At 37.9% G+C, this 18399-nt stretch overlaps 1 protein-coding gene across 1 annotated transcript; it reads left to right on the plus strand.

Annotated features, from left to right (window-relative positions):
- The first annotated feature begins 4818 nt into the window (after window positions 1–4818).
- On the plus strand, window positions 4819–17232 carry CPR17 (cuticular protein RR-1 motif 17). Its single transcript, NM_001173260.1, has 4 exons — window positions 4819–4863; window positions 12344–12538; window positions 14898–15096; window positions 16850–17232. Exons 1-4 carry the CDS (start codon window positions 4855–4857, stop codon window positions 16951–16953), a joined length of 507 nt encoding a protein of 168 aa, NP_001166731.1. The 5' UTR covers window positions 4819–4854; the 3' UTR covers window positions 16954–17232.
- Window positions 17233–18399: the final 1167 nt, after the last annotated feature.

The following is an 18399-nucleotide window of genomic DNA, read 5'->3' on the forward strand; positions in this document are numbered from 1 at the left end:
GCGTTTTGCCTAGAAATAACACTTCTTTATTGCTTACATGGGTGAACGAGTCTCACGGCTCACCTGCTGATAAGTGGTCACCAGAGATCATAGACATCAACAACCTAAATGCTGCCGCTTAGCTTGAAACATGAGTTCTAAGTCTTAGGTTCTACAATAGTTTCACCGCCCTTCAAAACCGATTACTCTTAGAGCAGAAATAGACAGGGTGATGGTACCTACTTGTGGGGCTCACAAAGGACTTTACCACCAATAATTACGTAAAACATAGATTTGAGGATTTAATTTTTATTACACACTGTTATTCCCTCATTGTGGAAGTCATTGCTGATAAGTTAAGTACGTATTTCATTAGGAAATAATGTCTCCGTCCGTGGGGTTCGAACACCGGTACTGTCGCTTCGCTCGATACGAATGCACCGGGCGTCTTATCATTAAGGCAAAGACGACTTGTTATTACCGAAAACAAAATAAAAGCGGTTTTACAAATATAATAAATATAAATATAAATAAATATAAATATTTACTAACAATCACGCCACCTTAACTGGTCCCGTGATAAGTTCGTAAAGAGCTTGTGTTACAGGTACCAGATAACGGATATAAATGTAAGATTTTTATTATACTCATACATATATTTAATATACATCCATAACCCTGGAAAAGACATTTATATTTATCATACAAATATCTTTCCTTGGCGGGATTCGAACCCGTAACCCCCTTGTGTAGTGACCATGTCACTTACCACTACACCAGACGGCCGTCAAATGACCCGTCGATAGACTTATTGGGAAGCAGTAATTGGAAAGCAAACGGTAGGCAGCAGCTTCGCTTTGACCCCGACACTGCCAACATCCATGAGTGATGGTAACATGATGGTGGTAGGCTAGTCTGCCTATAAGGGCAATAAAAAAAAACAGTATTTAGAGATTTCTTCACATTGAAAATTGTTTTAGTATTTAATTATGGATTGACGTATGTCTACATTACAATATATTATATTAAACCATACTACGAGTATTTATTTTTTATTTTTATTGCACTTGTAGGCAGACGAGCAAACGGCCCACCTGATGGTGAGTGGTTACCGTCGCCCAGGGACTTCAGCAATGCCAGAGGCAGAGCCGAGTCGCTGCCTACCGCTAGCCGAGCCGCTGCCTACCGCTTTAAGTATATTAGAAGTTATATTATTTATTAGATTTTATTTATAATTATAATTAGATTATTATTTGTAATTAGAGTATATTAGAAAAAAGCTAGTCCTAAATTTCTTGTGAATTAATTTCAGTGACTGCATCCCCAAGCTGTGCTAAAAATATAACGATTTGAAAGAGCATGCTAAGGCGTACTTACTTTTTTTTAACTCTTGATTTTAAGAATAATTATTTCAGGACTGAAACCCTCTTTTATTAATAAGTTTTAAATCTAAAATAAATTAATCAAAACAAACAAACAGACAGACGCTTTCTATGGAGTAATACGAAAGGTCGCGTGCCTCAAAATATGGTGATGAATTCTCCGGTATCAAGGGCACCGGTTTACTAATCTCGGAGTGTAAAGGTCACGGCTTTATAAAAAAAATACTTTCTTAAGATTTCAGACGATTGATTGAGGGTCTGGAATCTAAACGCGTTCAGAGGCTTATTTATGGGGCTTTTTCTTCTGAAAACTGGGCTTACGTTCTTTTGCTGCACGAGACGGGCCAATAATCACATGGTTCTCTAGTTTGTGTAGTCCTGCAAACCCGCAAAACTATAATTTGCATATTTACTGGTGGTAGGACCTCTTGTGAGTCCGCGCGGGTGGATACCACCGCCCTGCCTGTTTCTGCCGTGAAGCAGTAATGCGTTTCGGTTTGAAGGGTGGGGCAGCCGTTGTAACTATACTGAGATCTTAGAACTTATATTTCAAGGTGGGTGGCGCATTTGCGTTACAGATGTCTCTGGGCTCCAGTAACCACTTAACACCCGGTGGGCTGTGAGCTCGTCCACCCATCTAAGGAAAAAAAAAGTCCACAGACATCATGCAGTGAATGGCACTGTTAACTTTAAGACCTATTTCAATGTCTCCAGCATATTGACATATAGGCTATCGCTACTCTTCAAAACATCAATTTGCGAGGAAAATTACTTGATGATGTATGATAGATGTATGATAAAGGGTGTACGCCAAGGCGATCCTCTCTCCCCTACACTATTTAACGCCGTACTCGAGCACATCTTTAGACAGCTAAACTGGGACCACTTAGGTCTAAATATAAATGGAGCTCGCCTAAACCACCTAAGATTTGCCGATGATCTGGTGCTTCTTGAAGAGAATCCTGCGGCAATAGAACTAATGATGCAGAGCCTAGCCAATATAAGTAGGGAAGCTGGTCTGGAAATCAATGGCAGAAAAACAAAATTGATGACAAACTCAAGGGAAATAGACGTTATGGTAGATGGCATCAAGATCGAATATGTCAAAGAATATAATTACTTAGGCCAGATTATATCCCCTTCAGATGTAATGACCAAGGAAATAACCAGGCGAATAGCCCAAGGTTGGAGAAAATACTGGTCACTGAAGGAAATAGTGAAAAGTAAGGATCTAGGCAATCACATCAAAAAGAAAACATTCGAGACCTGTATTCTACCAGTTCTTACTTATGGCTGCGAAACTTGGTCAATGACACTTAACCACAGGGAAAAGCTAATAAAATGCCAACGTGCCATGGAAAGAAGCATGCTAGGGTTAAAAATCAAAGATAGAGTTAGGAACGTAGACATAAGAACAAGAACGAAACTCACAGACATTCTCACCCGGATAGACGTCCAAAAATGGAGATGGGCTGGGCATATGCTACGCCACCCCATTAACAAATGGAGCAAGCAAGTCACCCTCTGGCAACCAAGAGACGGCAAACGAAGTAGGGGTCGTCAAATCAGGAGATGGGAAGATGACTTGAAGCAGACAGCGGGACCATTCTGGCTGAGAGTAGCAAGGGATAGGACCCATTGGAAGGAATTGGAGGAGGCCTATGCCAAAAGGCACACCGAACTTAGGGACCTCTTGTAACCCTATGTTTAGGAATAAAAAGGCTATTATTATTATTATTATTATTATATGATAGAGGCTGCCAGCTTCTATGTCCTCACATGTCATTCTTGCCGGTTATTTACGCAGGTTTTTTTTTATTTTATTGCTTAGATGGATGGATGAGCTCACAGCCCACCTGATGTTAAGTGGTTACTGGAGCCCATAGACATCTACAACGTAAATGCGCCACCCACCTTGAGATATAAGTTTTAAGGTCTCAGTATAGTTACAACGGCTACCCCACCCTTCGAACCGAAACGCATTATTGCTTCACGGCGGAAATAGGCGGGGTGGTGGTACCTACCCGTGCGGACTCCCAAGAGGATGTCTGCAAGAGGTCCTGGAGAAATGCATCGTTTAAAGGAAAGTATGATTTAATGTCTCCAAAGTGACTACAGTATATTGTAGGCCCGAAGTGTTCATTCATCTAGTTTTAATTAGGATGGTTTTATATATTTTTTTCATTTGATTTGTTTGGTTGGATATTTTTTGTCGAAGTCAGCGTTAGCCACTTTGAATCCCTTAAACCTTTGTTCGAGGAAGGCTTAGAATAGACAATTTGATCTACAGAAGTCGGTTCCAGTTGATTGACGAATCAAATCTAATTATCGCTTTGTCCCAAGGGTCATGACAGCTCTAGCTACAAGAACATAACCAAGACAATAATTCCACAAGGATTTTTTAAATTTTTAATAGCTTAAGTGGGTGGACGAGCTCATGGCCCATCTGGTGTTAAGTGTTTACCGGAGCCCATAGACTTCTACAACGTAAATGCGCCACCCACCTTGAGATATAAGTTCTAAGATCTCAGTATAGTTATAACGGCTGCCCCACCCTTCAAACCGAAACGCATTACTACTTCACGGCAGAAAGAGGCAGGATGGTGGTACCTACCCGTGCGGACTCTCAAGACGTTCTACCACCAGTAAAACGACTTTTACCAAACTCAGGTAGCGAGGTTCAAATCAGCAATTAAGAGTGGTACCTATGTATAATGTGGTCCTAAATTGGTGAGAGCCTGAGTTTTGTCCGCCTTGTGACTGATCACAATGCGGACAAAGCTATTTACCATCGAGACGTGAGGTCGCAGTCTCTGTGTCACAGCAACTACGTTCTTTAATGACGTTGATAAACTTACGCTTAAACACAACTTTTTTTTTTATGGCTTAGATAGGTGGACGAGCTCACGGCCCACCTGGTGTTAAGTGTTTACTGGAGCCCATATACATCCACAACGTAAATGCGCCACCCGTCTTGAGATATAAGTTCTAAGGTCTCGAGTATAGCTACAACGGCTGCCCCACCCTTCAAGCCGAAACGCATTACTGCTTCACGGCAGAAATAGGCTGGATGGTGGTACCCACCCGCGCGGACTCACAAGAGGTCCTGCCACCAGTAATAAGGTTACCGTACGGTTATGGTTACCATAATACTAAATTATATTAGTATGCTCACTAACACTCAGGCTAGACGTCTTATCAGCATTACATTAGCTTTGTCAATCGACATCGACAATGCAAAACTCAAATTATTCAACAATGTAATTACTTGTATATCTTTTTTTTTAAATCTAATCTTTCAAATCTCGTACAACACAACATGACCCGTAACATCTTTAATTACGTAAAAATAACGCACCGTTCGAACTTACAGACGTATTTTTGAAGACGAACTATCCCCGGTAAGGTTTTGTAATACCACGTTTGAGTATATATACGAGAACATGAACTATTAGGCATCATTCATTGAGTCAACTCAGTACAGACAACAACCATGCAATTGGTGAGTTAATATCGATTTGACTGTGAAATAATACTCGTAATGTTAGCAATCATTCGTTTTGAGCACTCGTGAGCGTTGGTTACGCGTTAGAAAAAGATTTACGTGAACGTATCGGTCATCAAGGCTGTATTTTCAATTTGACTGTGAATAATACTCGTAATGTTAACAGTAATTCGTTTTGAGCAATCGTGAGCATTGGTTACGCGTTAAAAAAGATTTTCGTGAACGTATCTGTCATCAAGACTGTATTTTCGATTTGACTGTGAATAATACTGGTAATGTTAACAATAATTAGTTTTGAGCACTCGTGAGCATTGGTTACGCGTTAAAAAAAGATTTACGTGAACGTATCGGTCATCAGGACTGTATTTTTGAGTCGTGTTACACTACCGAGTCATTATCTTCTTTAGGCTGTTTGTTTAATAGTTTTTTTGGAAGTGTGCAAGTGTGTGTTTTGTTAAATATGCTTTTTAAATCGTTAGATAAAAGTATTGCATCCAATAAGTCATAAACTTGAGTAGAAAAGTGAAACAATTGAGTCAAACAGCCCGAATGGCTTTTTTGATTTGTTCGTGTCATAATTTCTAAATTAATATCTATACATATAAAAATAAATTGCTGTTCGTTAGTCTCGCTAAAACTCGAGAACAGCTGGTCCGATTTGGCTAATTTTGGTCTTGAATTATTTGTGGAAGTCCAGAAAAGGTTTAAAAGGTACATAAATAGGAAAATGCTCGGAATTAAATAAAAATAACAATTTTATTTTCCCTTTGATGTGCAGCAGATTGTCGAACAGATTCCTTTTGTTTGTTTTAAGTTTATTTTATACAAAAGTTTAGGTCTTTTATTTATCGATTGAGGCACTACGAAGTCTGCCGGGTCAGCTAATACCTGATAATTACAAGATCAGACCGCGAGAATACCTTGTGTATAATTTGAAATATTCTGGTGATGGGAAATGCACATACAAAATAGTGTAAAGAAATTAAAGTATGTAGCTTAAAACGACGTAAAGTAATCGAGGCGAATATTGAAGATAAATAATATATATCTGTAATGTTATAAAAGAACATACTGAAATAACATTTAGAACTAACATTTTTTAATTATTTTTGTATTGCGTAGATGGGTGCACGAGGTCACGGTCCATATGGTGTTAAGTGGTTATTGGAGCCCATATACATCTATGACGTAAATGGGCCACCCAGATATAAGTTCTAAGGTCTCAAGTATAGTTACAGGGCTGCCCCACCCTTCAAACCGAAACGCATTTCTGCTTCACGGCAGAAATAGGCAGGGTGGTGGTACCCACCCGCGCGGACTCACAAGAGGTCCTACCACCAGTAAGATTTCGTCTATTCACACCAGATTTTTTATCCTGTTGATATTAATCAGAATATAGAGTGAAGTAATAAAATTATTGTATTTTCTTCAGTTCTTGATGCGTGTGATAATTATAAAGCTAATTGGTCTTCTTGAAGTCGGTTCATATGACGTTAAAATATTCCTTTACATGAAAAACATATATTTTATTTATTTATTTATTTTATTTATTTATTTATGTACACACAGAAAACAAGACACAGTACAGAGTAATAGGAAAATTATGTACAAAGGCACTGCTTATTTCTTTGAGAAATCTCTTCCAGCTATATACATATCAAACTAATAAAATCGTGTTAAAAAGACAGTCACGTGGCTGTGCCCCTGCTACTGATGTCCATGGGCAAACAGCTGATCACCAACACGTAGGCCGTAAGCTCCAATCCCTTCTATGGACAATTGAATAAGCCTTAAAATTATATATTCATTTCTGTAAAGTTCACAATTAAAGAAAACTAGAAAACAGATATTTTGTAAATGTAAATGATAAATTTTACATAAAACAATTTACATACAAAGAAGAGTTTGACAAAGAAATGTGGTCAATTACAAAACAATATTGGTCATGCTGTTTCACATGCATTTGTTTCAAAATTGTCATTTATAATTTCATTTAAATTAATTCAAAATTAAAGAGTAATGTTTACGTAAAGAATTAAATATATAGCAGATATTTGATGCATGAAATTAAAAAAAAAAACTTTTCCATGCTTACTGCGGTGTGAGACCGCATTGACCCACGCATCACTTTTATCCAGTGCTTCCAGAAGAAGAGGAGTAGTGGTATCAGCTCGGTGTTTGCAAGTTGTTCTCTTTCCACTTATAACAAAACATTAATCCAAAAACGCATCCAAGTTCTTCTTGTCAAAGAGCGGTTATAAATTTATTATTAATATTAACCCCTTAACACCAACGGGGCCGTGAACTCGTGCAACAATCTATGCAATAATGAAGAGATAATTTATTAACGTTACTGTTAGATGGATTTTGAAAACGTATCCGTGTTATTTTGCAAACATAATAACTCAAAAATTGCATTCAGATTATTAACAAACAATGACATGAGGATCAACGCCCACAAAACTCTGCCGGCTCGAACTGGGTTAATCGACAAGGAGGGTTCAGATAAAACATTAACGCCTTCAGCTCTAACAATTGGGAGCAGATTTAGAGACCCCGGTAACCGTATTCGTGGAACTCGGCAAAGAGTTCGTCATGGAATCTAACCCATGCATCAATCCGCTTAGTTTCTCGCCGGGTCTTCTCAGCGGTTCGAGATTTTAATCCGGCAGTAGATTAATTCACGAAGCAGTTGCTTTTGAGTTGTTAGGTCTCCATTGGAGGCACTCGGGCAGCTTTTAGCAAATCCCACACTTACTAACCGAGTCTTTGCTCGCCGATCTGTCCTGTTGAAACTGGAAAAGCCTCTGGGCCACCAGTAATCATTTATAAAAAAAAAAAAATGTTTTATCGGAATGTGTGACATGTCACATTCGTGTGAGCACTATGCTTCAATTTCCTTTAGGCGTTGAGTTGCTTAAAGAAAGCTCTCTGGGCCTTGGTTGGAATATAGCGAACTATATTACGCTGAGCTTTTGGAATTTCGTTTTTTTTTTAATCTGTCTGTCCGTGATGTTTTAGTGAACCAGACAATTTTCAAACAATGTAACAACAGATCAGTCGTTATCTCGTGGGAATTTTGTTTACTGTGAATAATTTACGCAATAATTAGATTGCGTATTGCTGGTGTCGATTTTCGGATATTTTTCGGTAAACCTTATGCGTTTTATTGGACCAATTGGGAGTTGAGCATGAGATATTAAATGCCACCTTCGCGATTAGCATTATAAATTAACAGATTGTCAAAACTTAGGTACATGTATATACGTATTGTGATTAGATACTATATAGGTATAATAGACCTGTCACTTAAGATCAATACTAACAAACCAAACCAAACAATAAATATAACTAGAGGTCCCGCAGTAGTCGAAATTCGACTATAATTCTAATTCATCTAAGGAATCGACTATAATTATTCATCTAAGGAATAAAAAAAAAACAAAAATTTACGGTTAATTTCACGATTTCATTGTAATTACATTATTACGGACGTTCGATTCATTTACCATTTTACAACTTCTCGTGACCATGTAAACCGTAAAAGTACTTTTAATTAGAATATTTCAGTGTATAGTAAGTAATCTGTATAATTAAGTAGTCTGTAAAAGTCTAAGTATACTTCGAATTTTTATATCACTAATATTATACACAAAAGGCCGCATTCAGGTATTATAGAAGGGTTTTCAATTTAAAAACACTAATATTTAAAAGCACCAATTTATATAGCATTGATTTATTAACATATAACCCAACAATTAAGTGTAATTAGTTTTTTGGTGTTCGCTGTAACTTCTAACACAGTAATACTAACACTGTCAATATAGTCTTTGACCTCACGCCTCAAGGTCGGTGGTGGTATTTATTTTGTGTAGTCTATGGGCTCTGGTAATAAATTTCTACTAGGTGAGTCGTATAAAGTTGATACAATACTCATCACGCAAAGTAATCAAAACATTTCCAGTATTTGAGTAATCTAGGCTTTATCCTATTTTTATTGGGCATTGTATATCTTTTGCATAACGCAGTCCCATTTTTTATGATTAACAGCATTTTAGAATAAAATCTCGTGAGCTTACAACATGTGCCATTAGTATTTGGGATAGAAACGAATGTTTTAAGACTTAAATAGCTAGATAAGAGAAGTATGTTTTATGGGTATACTGTTACTAAATTTGTGAATGAGTAATTAAATAACAAGAGAAGAGAATATGGGAGCACTGTTAATACTATTTAGTTTATGAGTAGTCGTAATATCGAAGACAATCAGTACACATTATAATGAGCTTACATCACATGTTTTTAGGTTTAGAAATTCATGAAATAGTTTTTTTTTTTAACGCGTAGGCGAAAGGTCACCGATCTGAAAGCCGTCACGTATTTTGTTTTACGAAGCCATGTTATTTACGTAATGTGATCTTCGTGATGATTCGTAATTGACATGTTAATGTCATGTTGATTCTAGCGGTCATAGTTAAATTTGGAAGAGGTGTATTTTAATTAAAACTGTTAATGAACACTTTCTTTAGCGTTTGGTTAGCGGTAGGTAGTAGTAGGTAGTAGATTTAGCGGTTAATGGTACTTACTGACTGCTATACTGCATACTCCGAGATCGTTTTCCGGTTTAAATGAATCTTTGGTATTCGTGGAATAGAGAGAGAGATCGAGAGAGAGACAGAGAGATAGAGTAATCTTTATTGTACACAAAAAAAACATTAAATACAGAAAAAAATTACAAATGGCGGTCTTATCGTTAAGATCGATTTCTTCCAGACAACCATTAGGTAGACAAGAATCATTATTATACAATAGAATATTATTTTATAGAACAGTTTTTTTTAAGTTTCGTATGATCTCTTCTGGCTTCCATCACATAGAAGTAAATACTTGTATTGGTCCGTTGAAAGTGGAATATTTCAGTTTTTTAAATTACCTTTATTGGCTTATGGTGAGTGGTCATTGTCGCTCAAGGACATCAACAAAACCAGGGCCGTAATGCCGCTATGTTTTTTCATCTCCTTATTATCGTTTAGAACTAATTATAGGATAGGTTGAAGTGAAGAGCCTGCCATTCTATTTACCTTTAACTAGTGTAGTTCATCTGTGAAACACCTGCATAACAGCAACACTATTATTAGCAACATTATGAGTTTGAGATCAAATGAAAATAGTTGTACACGCAAATCTTCATAATTACTATTCATATTGAACTTAATAGATATTTCTTCACTACAAATCTAAAGTTAATGTTGACCATCTGCCGTTGGGAATCGACACTATTATTAGCTTTTGCAATGAAGATCGCTCGATAGTTTACTAGCAAATCAAATACTGACAAAGGTTTTTACATAACACTAATTAACAAAAGACGACAATGTATAATTATTTTTTGTTCATTATCCAACCAACATAATTATGTGAATTCTCTTTGGTTGTTACGAAATATTTGTGTGGGAGTTCGGACGTTTTGGTGCCTGGTACTAATTCTCGGGGTTATTGGGGTAAATATACTTAGTCTGGCCATAAATACTGTTACAATTAAAAATAAAAATAAAATATATTGCAAATAATATTTATTACTTTTACAGTGTGTTAGTTTAATACATAAATATAAAACAATTTAAAGTATAAAAAGCTTATTCGAAGTGGTCTCCATTGGCTGCAATACAGTCCTTTAAACGTTGAGGCCAGTTATCAATAGAAGCACGCACTCTTTCTTTGGCGTCAAAATGAGAAAACTCAATGAGCAATCATATAAAAATGACAGATTCCAAATTCAAATGTAATATTTTGTTTATTTTTAATTGTAACAGTATTTATGGCCAGACTAAGTATTTATTTGTGTATTTACTAAACTGCATGTTATTTTATACATTACGCTATTAATTCTGTCTGTGCCCTCAAGCAGTAAGTTAATCTTCTTTTTCTCCACCTTATCCCACTAAGTGGGGTCAGCACAACTAATTTTTCTCTTCCATTCTCTTCTATCAGCCGTCATCTCAACACTCACTCCTCTTTCCGTCATATCGTCATTCACATACTCCATCCATGTCTTCTTCGGTCGACCTCTTCTCCCTCTGACTTGCACTACCATTTCCATACATCTCCTAGTCACATGCATCTCCTCTCTACGCATCACATGTCCATACCACGCTAACCGTCCGCTCTTTAATTTGTTGATTACCGGGGCTACTTTCACACTTCCTCTGACATACTCATTCTCAGATATGAATATGAGGGCATATAAAGCAATAAGCTAATGTAATATAAATTATACTATGGTATGTTACGGATTGCTTGAAGATTTCAGGGTAACCTTTTTAGAAGTAGTTATGTAAGAAGGGTTCTTGTCACGATCTCTGAAACTTCTCTCGAGAATTCACACTATACTGTTTATTATCTGGACGAAAGACTCAGCTCCCAGTGAGGACTGGGTAGTAAAGAATATAGTCTAATCTATATCCTCCAGTGTACAGGTCACTGACGCGCGACTGTTGTTTAGAGCCATTGTATCATATAGAAACTTGGATTTTATCTGATGGCGTTCGAGTTGTGACGTCCATTGCTTCTTGTAACCTGTAACATCAGTCGTCCACTAAACGCCGCTCATCCATGTATTTTATACAAAAAAAAACAGATACAGCACGAGGCTCAGATCTTCGTTTGTCATCAAACTGTCACTGCTGTAAATTTTTTTTTAAATACATAACGAGGAAGACGAAGTTATAAATTGAAGTCGTCGTGGCCTAAAGGATAAGACGTCCGGTGCATTCGTGTTGAAGCGATGCACCGGTGTTCGAATCCCGCAGGCGGGTACCAATTTCTCTAATGAAATATGTACTCAACAAATGTTCACGATTGACTTCCACGGTGAAGGAATAACATCGTGTAATAAAAATCAAACCCGCAAAATTATAATTTGCGTAATTACTGGTGGTAGGACCTCTTGTGAGTCCGCGCGGATAGGTACCACCGCCCTGCTTATTTCTGCCGTGAAGCAGTAATGCGTTTCGGTTTGAAGGGTGGGGTAGCCGTTGTAACTATACTGAGACTTTAGAACTTGTATCTCAAGGTGGGTGGCGCGTCTACGTTGTAGATGTCTATGGGCTCCAGTAACCACTTAACATCAGGTGGGCTGTGAGCTCGTCCACCCATCTAAGCAATAAAAAAAAAAAAAAAAATTTAATTTTTGCTTAAGTCGTCGTGGTCTACAGGATAAGGCGTCCGGTGCATTCGTATGTAGTGATGCAACGGACGTTTTACTTGAGACCTTAGAACTTACATCTCAAGATGGGTGGTGCATTTACGTTGTAGATGTCTATGGGCTCCAGTAACCACTTAACACCAGGTGGGCTGTGAGCTCGTCCACCCTTGTAAGCAATAAAAAAAAATTAACCTTGAGAAAATAACTATCGTTTTTCGATTTTGCTAAGCATACGTCCTTATGTCTAATAGAATTCGTCGATGATATTTTCAGTTAGTGATCTCCGCTCTTTTCGGGCTGGCTGCCGCTGCTTACTCACCAGCTTACCCCGAGCAGTCGAACCGCCCTCAGGCTTCCTTCGAGAAGAACGCCAGAATCCTCGCCTTGGACTCTGATGTCAAAGAAGACTCCTTCAGATACAACTATGAAACGGAAAACGGCATCAAGGCTGAGGAACAAGGTCGCGAGGTAAGACCATTGAAAGTAATATGAAGGTGATTTTTGTTGTGACAGGCTATACTGATGTAACTATACTGAGACCTTCGAACTTATATCTCAAGGTGGGTGGCGCATTTACGTTGTAGATGTCTATGGGCTCTAGTAACCACTTAACACCAGCTGGGCTGTGAGCTCGTCCACCCATCTAAGAAAAAAAAGTCTCAATTTTCTCCAATATACTTGTGTAAGAATGGGGGCTCAAGAAGACATGGGATATGATGTTGGTGTATATTTCATATCCGATGGACCGTGTACTCATATTAGCAAGTATTAGATATTATAGCTTTTTAACTAAAGAAAAAAAAAACAGATTATTTGGACCCACTATCTAACTTTGTTGTAGATTGCTGGGTTTCAATGAGCTTCCTAAAACTGGTCTTTGTATTCAAACGAAATGAATATGGTATTCCGCTTATGGTACGGTGAAATATATTATTTGTCTTTCCACCATTCTACAATAACTAGATGATGACCGGGCTTTGCTCGGTTTTTTTTTTGATAACGCCATCTTGTTGTGTCTTTAAGGCGGTTAGTTGCCCTCAATTAATAAAAATAGTATTATTGTTCGCCAATAGATGGCGGGAAGAGTTGATTATTGAACACACAAATAAAACAACATTTTCTGAAAAGAAATCGTAGCTAGATCGATTTATCGCCCCCGAAATCCACTTTATACTAAATTTTATGAAAATGGTTGGAGCCGTTTCCGAGATTCAGATTTTTTTTATTTTTTTTTATTGCTTAGATGGGTGGACGAGCTCACAGCCCACCTGGTGTTAAGTGGTTACTGGAGCCCATAGACATCTACAACGTAAATGCGCCACCCACCTCGAGATATAAGTTCTAAGATCTCAGTATAGTTACAACGGCTACCCCACTCTTCGAACCGAAACGCATTACTGCTTCACGGCGGAAATAGGCGGGGTGGTGGTACCTACCCGTGCGGACTCCCAAGAGGTCCTACCACCAGATTTAGTCATTTTATTCATTTATTCATTTTATTTCATTTTATTCATATTTATTTATTTAGTCGCGGTTTGACCGCGGTTATAGGAGCTCGCACCGCTTGGGAGAAACACATTGAATTTTTTTATTAAAAAAAAAACAGTGTTGTTATTTCATTGCCAGTCGGACCTGTACCACTTGCGTTTCCCTATCTCCAAATCTGATATAATCTACCTGTGATGAATAGCCGCGGTCAAACCGCAGATGCAAAGGGCACCGACCACTCCTAAAGGTCAACGATTGCTCACAGCATTCATAGAACACAATTATGGCGCATTATTGTAATTTTATATTGCGTTACTGACGAGGTTGCGTCATCGGAGTGGTATACGCATCTGGCCCAATTGTTTCCAAATCATGACTCTTGTTCTGTCGTCTGGCCCGAAGTCGATACCAGGACAGGTGGGCGAGCAAAGGCTCAGCCAAGAAGGATGGTATTTGCTAACAGTTGCTCGACCGCCTCCAAAGGAGACCTCTCATACAGTTTTAGAGCGCTCTAAGGATCAAATTCTTTTATTGCACCACAATGACAGATTATTGGTGATGGTTGTGGATCCGCGCTGGTAGGTACCAGCACCCTGCCTATTTCTACAGTGAAGCAGTAATGCGTTTCGGTTTGAAGTGTGGGGCAGCCATTGTACTGTAAAAATTGAGAGCCCAGAACTCATGTCTCAAGGTGGGTCGTGGCATTTACGTTGTAGATGTCACAACACCAAGTGAGCTAGTTCACCTATCTAAGCAATAAACAAAAGATTAGTACCAAGTGCTTTATCTGCTGATCAATGAATAATGGAGCCTGTAACCCCTGTAGGTACCACGAATATCAATTATATAGTATAGCAGCTGTGCCACTTTCAAGCTCTAAAGGTTCTTTGCTTTGTATGAACACGGTCAGGATATTGGTACTTACCCCGACGGGTTTACCATACACTCTACTACAATAAGCAATATCTGAAGCCGTGAGTCATACTGACATCACTGCAGCAAAATATATGTAATCTATCTATATACTAATATATTATAAATCTACAGTGGTTTTTACGGATGTTCCGTTATAACTACTGAACCATACATCCGATTGACTTAAAACTTGGTATCCATGTAAAAAATACATGTACTTAATGGATAGGCTAAATTTTATATGCGTGTTGGACTCCTTACACAAGTTGCGGGGGCGTTCATGTTGAGAAATTTTGTGGGGGTAAGAAATAATAATGTTAATTTTAAATGCCCAGCGAAGCGGACGGGTACAGCTAGTTTATTTCTAAAGCCGAGGTCAAGTTAGTTTAATGAGATACTCAAAAGACTTTCTAATGTTTTCCAGGTCGACGGCATCGAAGCTCAAGGAGGTTTCCAATACACTGGCGATGATGGTCAAGTTTATGCTATCAGCTACGCAGCTGGTCAAGGCGGTTTCCAGGCCCAGGGCGCTCACATCCCTACTGCTCCCCCCACTCCTGAAGCTATCCTGAAGGCTTTGGAGCAGAACGCCCGAGATGAGGCCGCTGGCATCATCGATGACGGTACGTTAAACTTCTAGTCATTACATTAAAATTTGAAATCATACAAATTTGAATGAATCTGAATCTACATCGGTTGTGCAACATTAGAGATTTGAAGATTATCATCCAAAAAAGACTGAAAGCGTGTACCTACGTTTAGTTCATTTTATTTATTTATTTATTTATTTATAACTTCATATACTAGAAAGTGTAAAAGCGGACTTAATGCCATAGGCACTCTCTAACAGTCTACCTTAGGGGAGTGCAGAGATGAAGCTTGGTAGGTGTAGTGTGAAGGTGATATTACTTAAACATATGTGTATATATAATATACATACTATTTATAGATACAAATATTTAGATACAACTACATTTTGGTTCATCTTTGTAGTTGTAGGAAAAAACAAATATTAGCATTCATCCTAGTAGTCTTGTTCGGAGCTTTTTCATATCAAAGATATTTTGGAAAATATATTTTGGCGATATTGAGATTTGTAAGCCTATTTTTATATGGGCAATATCTGTAGTAGACCTTGTGTAGCGACGCCCGTTTTTTAAGTTTTTTATTAAAGCGCCTGACAATACTTAGCAAGTTTATTGTTATGTCGAATGTTTGCTACATGGTTTGGTATTGTTTGAGTAGAATGTCATGTTATTTTATTATCCCTAGGAAACCACTAAAATAGTCGATTATCTTTATGTGAGTGGGAAAAGTATAATGCTAAGTACTAATAATGCTTTTATTGTTGTCACTAGCAGTTTAACAAAAACAAAAAATGAAAGCATCGTCACTTGGTACAGAGCATACACGTAGTGCCATCTGTATTTTATTTCTGGAAGTAGCTCTCAGATAGCTGAACGCTAAATGACTTATTTTATCTAATTTAACACTGAATTTACATTTAATAATCGTAAAGTAATCGCCTAAGTCATAGGTTCACCAAAATCTATTACAGTTTGTTAATAAATCAAATGTTCTTAAAGACTACTGCTTGTTACAATATTTCAGTATTCGAGAATAGAGAAAGAATGCTTTCTGTTACTTGCGTACTTGGACGATAGATGGCGCGAGTTTTATTTACAATCTAGTACTAGAAATGTGTTCGGATTAATTATTGTTACCATAGTTTGTTATATAAAAAATGCAAAAAGAACAGTTTCGATAAATATGTTTCGAAATTAATTACTGGTGGTAGGACCTCTTGTGAGCCCGCGCGGGTAGGTAGCACCGCCCTGCCTATTTCTGCCGTGAAGCAGTAATGCATTTCGGTTTGAAGGGTGGGGCAGCCGTTGTAACTATACTTGAGACTTTATAACTTTTTTCTTAAGGTGGGTGGCGCATTTACGTTGTAGATGTCTATGGGCTCCAGTAAACACTTAACACCAGGTGGGCTGTGAGCTCGTCCACCCATTTAAGCAATAAAAAAAAAGAGAATGTGGAGAGGCTTTTTGGTGAGCCAAATATCCTGGGGGAGATGAAGGCGCGGAGGTTCGGGCATGTACCTAGAGCGTATGGAACAGGATTAGGCTGTGAAACGGATGTACGCGGGTGTTCCATAGGGACGCTGCCCCGTAGGGAGGCCCAAGTACCGCTGGTCTGACGCAATGGAAGGAAACTTACGTGAGCTCCAAGTGTTGGACTGGAACTGTGTGGCGTAGTGCAGGGATGAATGGCAATGCTTATGGTCGGAGGCCAAGACCCACATCGGTGGCAGTAGCAGCAGAAATTCGTTAAGGGCTATCTGATTTTAATTTTGCATCATTCCTTTTCCAGGCCAGTACAACCCTGGAAAATACGGTGACGCTAGTTTCCCCCAGCAGCAGTACAGAGCGCAGGCCCAAGCGTCAGCCAGCTACAGACAGCCCTACAAGTACTAAGGACATGAAACACATTACAACATTGTAAACTAACATTAAACATCAAAAATAATTAAGTAGAACTAAACTTTAGCGATATTAAATATATTAAATTGGACGTACGTACTTTTATGTATTTAATTGACAAATTGTTCTACTTAATATTTTGTGATGTGTCGCGTGTACATTTTAAAGACCAAGTACAAAATAATAAAATGTCTACTAAAGAGTTAAGTGTAAAAATTTACCAGATAATGAATGCAATGATTATTTATTTAACGAATAAAATATTAAAAACGATAAAATAGTTTTTTGTATTCACAATTTAATTTACAATTAATTAAAATGTGTTTTAAGCATTATGAAGTTAGTGGTAATCGGCATATTGTATAGTTCTGCTTATTTCTCCAATGCAGTTGAATTAATACAAACCCTTATACATTCAATATATTTATATATATTTGCGTGTCGTTACATTAGGCGCGGCGGTAGCTTGCTAGAAATGTTATCTCTGATGCCAAAAATGGCTATCCTATACAATTAAAGTAATTACTAGCTTCGTTCAAGACCAATTATTAACCGAAGAAGATGAGTATAAGCCACTACTCACAACATAGAGATACTTTTAGAAGAGAAGGATAGGTATTAATATTGAGTGGAGTGATAAATAGAAGCAAAACGTTGTGATAGTATTGTATCAAGCAGCAAATAATTCAGATGCTATTTCTCAAACCCTCCATATGTGTAGTATTAATAGAATGTTTGTGTAACGATATTGATAAAAGTTCTAGATTAGTAGCAGAAAACGATCTTCCCAGTATAAAATAGACAATCAAAACAGGGAAAGAAATAATTTGGAGAAATGTTGTCGAAATGTGAAAGATATATTTACTCTGCACTACCTTTGGTTGACTGGTAGAGAATGCCTTAGGCATTAAGTCCGCCAATGTAAATTTTACATGAAGTGTAATAAATAAATATTTTAGTGAAATCAATATGGCTCGCATAAAACGCAACTTAGGGCTAAAAACATTTGAAAGCATCAGTTAATATATTTAGTTTGGACTCATAACAGATATTCTACTATTATGTTTTATTCTTTCTAACATATTTAAAACTGTACCTAATGAATGGACCTTCTCTCTCGCACACAAACTTCATGTTAGATGTAGAGAAAATCAGTTTTTTGGATCTGGATCTCGGTTTTTTCGGACTGTTGATTTCACCGAATTCCGGGTGCAGCAGTTGGCGTCAAAGTCGTCATTTTGAATGTTACTGTCCAAAGGTTATGGAATGAGCTCCCCTCCACGGTGTTTCCCGAGGGCTACGACATGTCCTTCTTCAAACGAGGCTTGTGGAGAGTATTAAACGGTAGGCAGCGGCTTGGCTCTGCCCCTGGCATTGCTGACGTCCATGAGCTACGGTAACCACTCATCATCAGGTGGGCCGTATGCTCGTCTGCCTACA

Source organism: Bombyx mori, chromosome 19, assembly GCF_030269925.1.
Source record: "Bombyx mori chromosome 19, ASM3026992v2".
Lineage (NCBI taxonomy): Eukaryota > Metazoa > Arthropoda > Insecta > Lepidoptera > Bombycidae > Bombyx > Bombyx mori.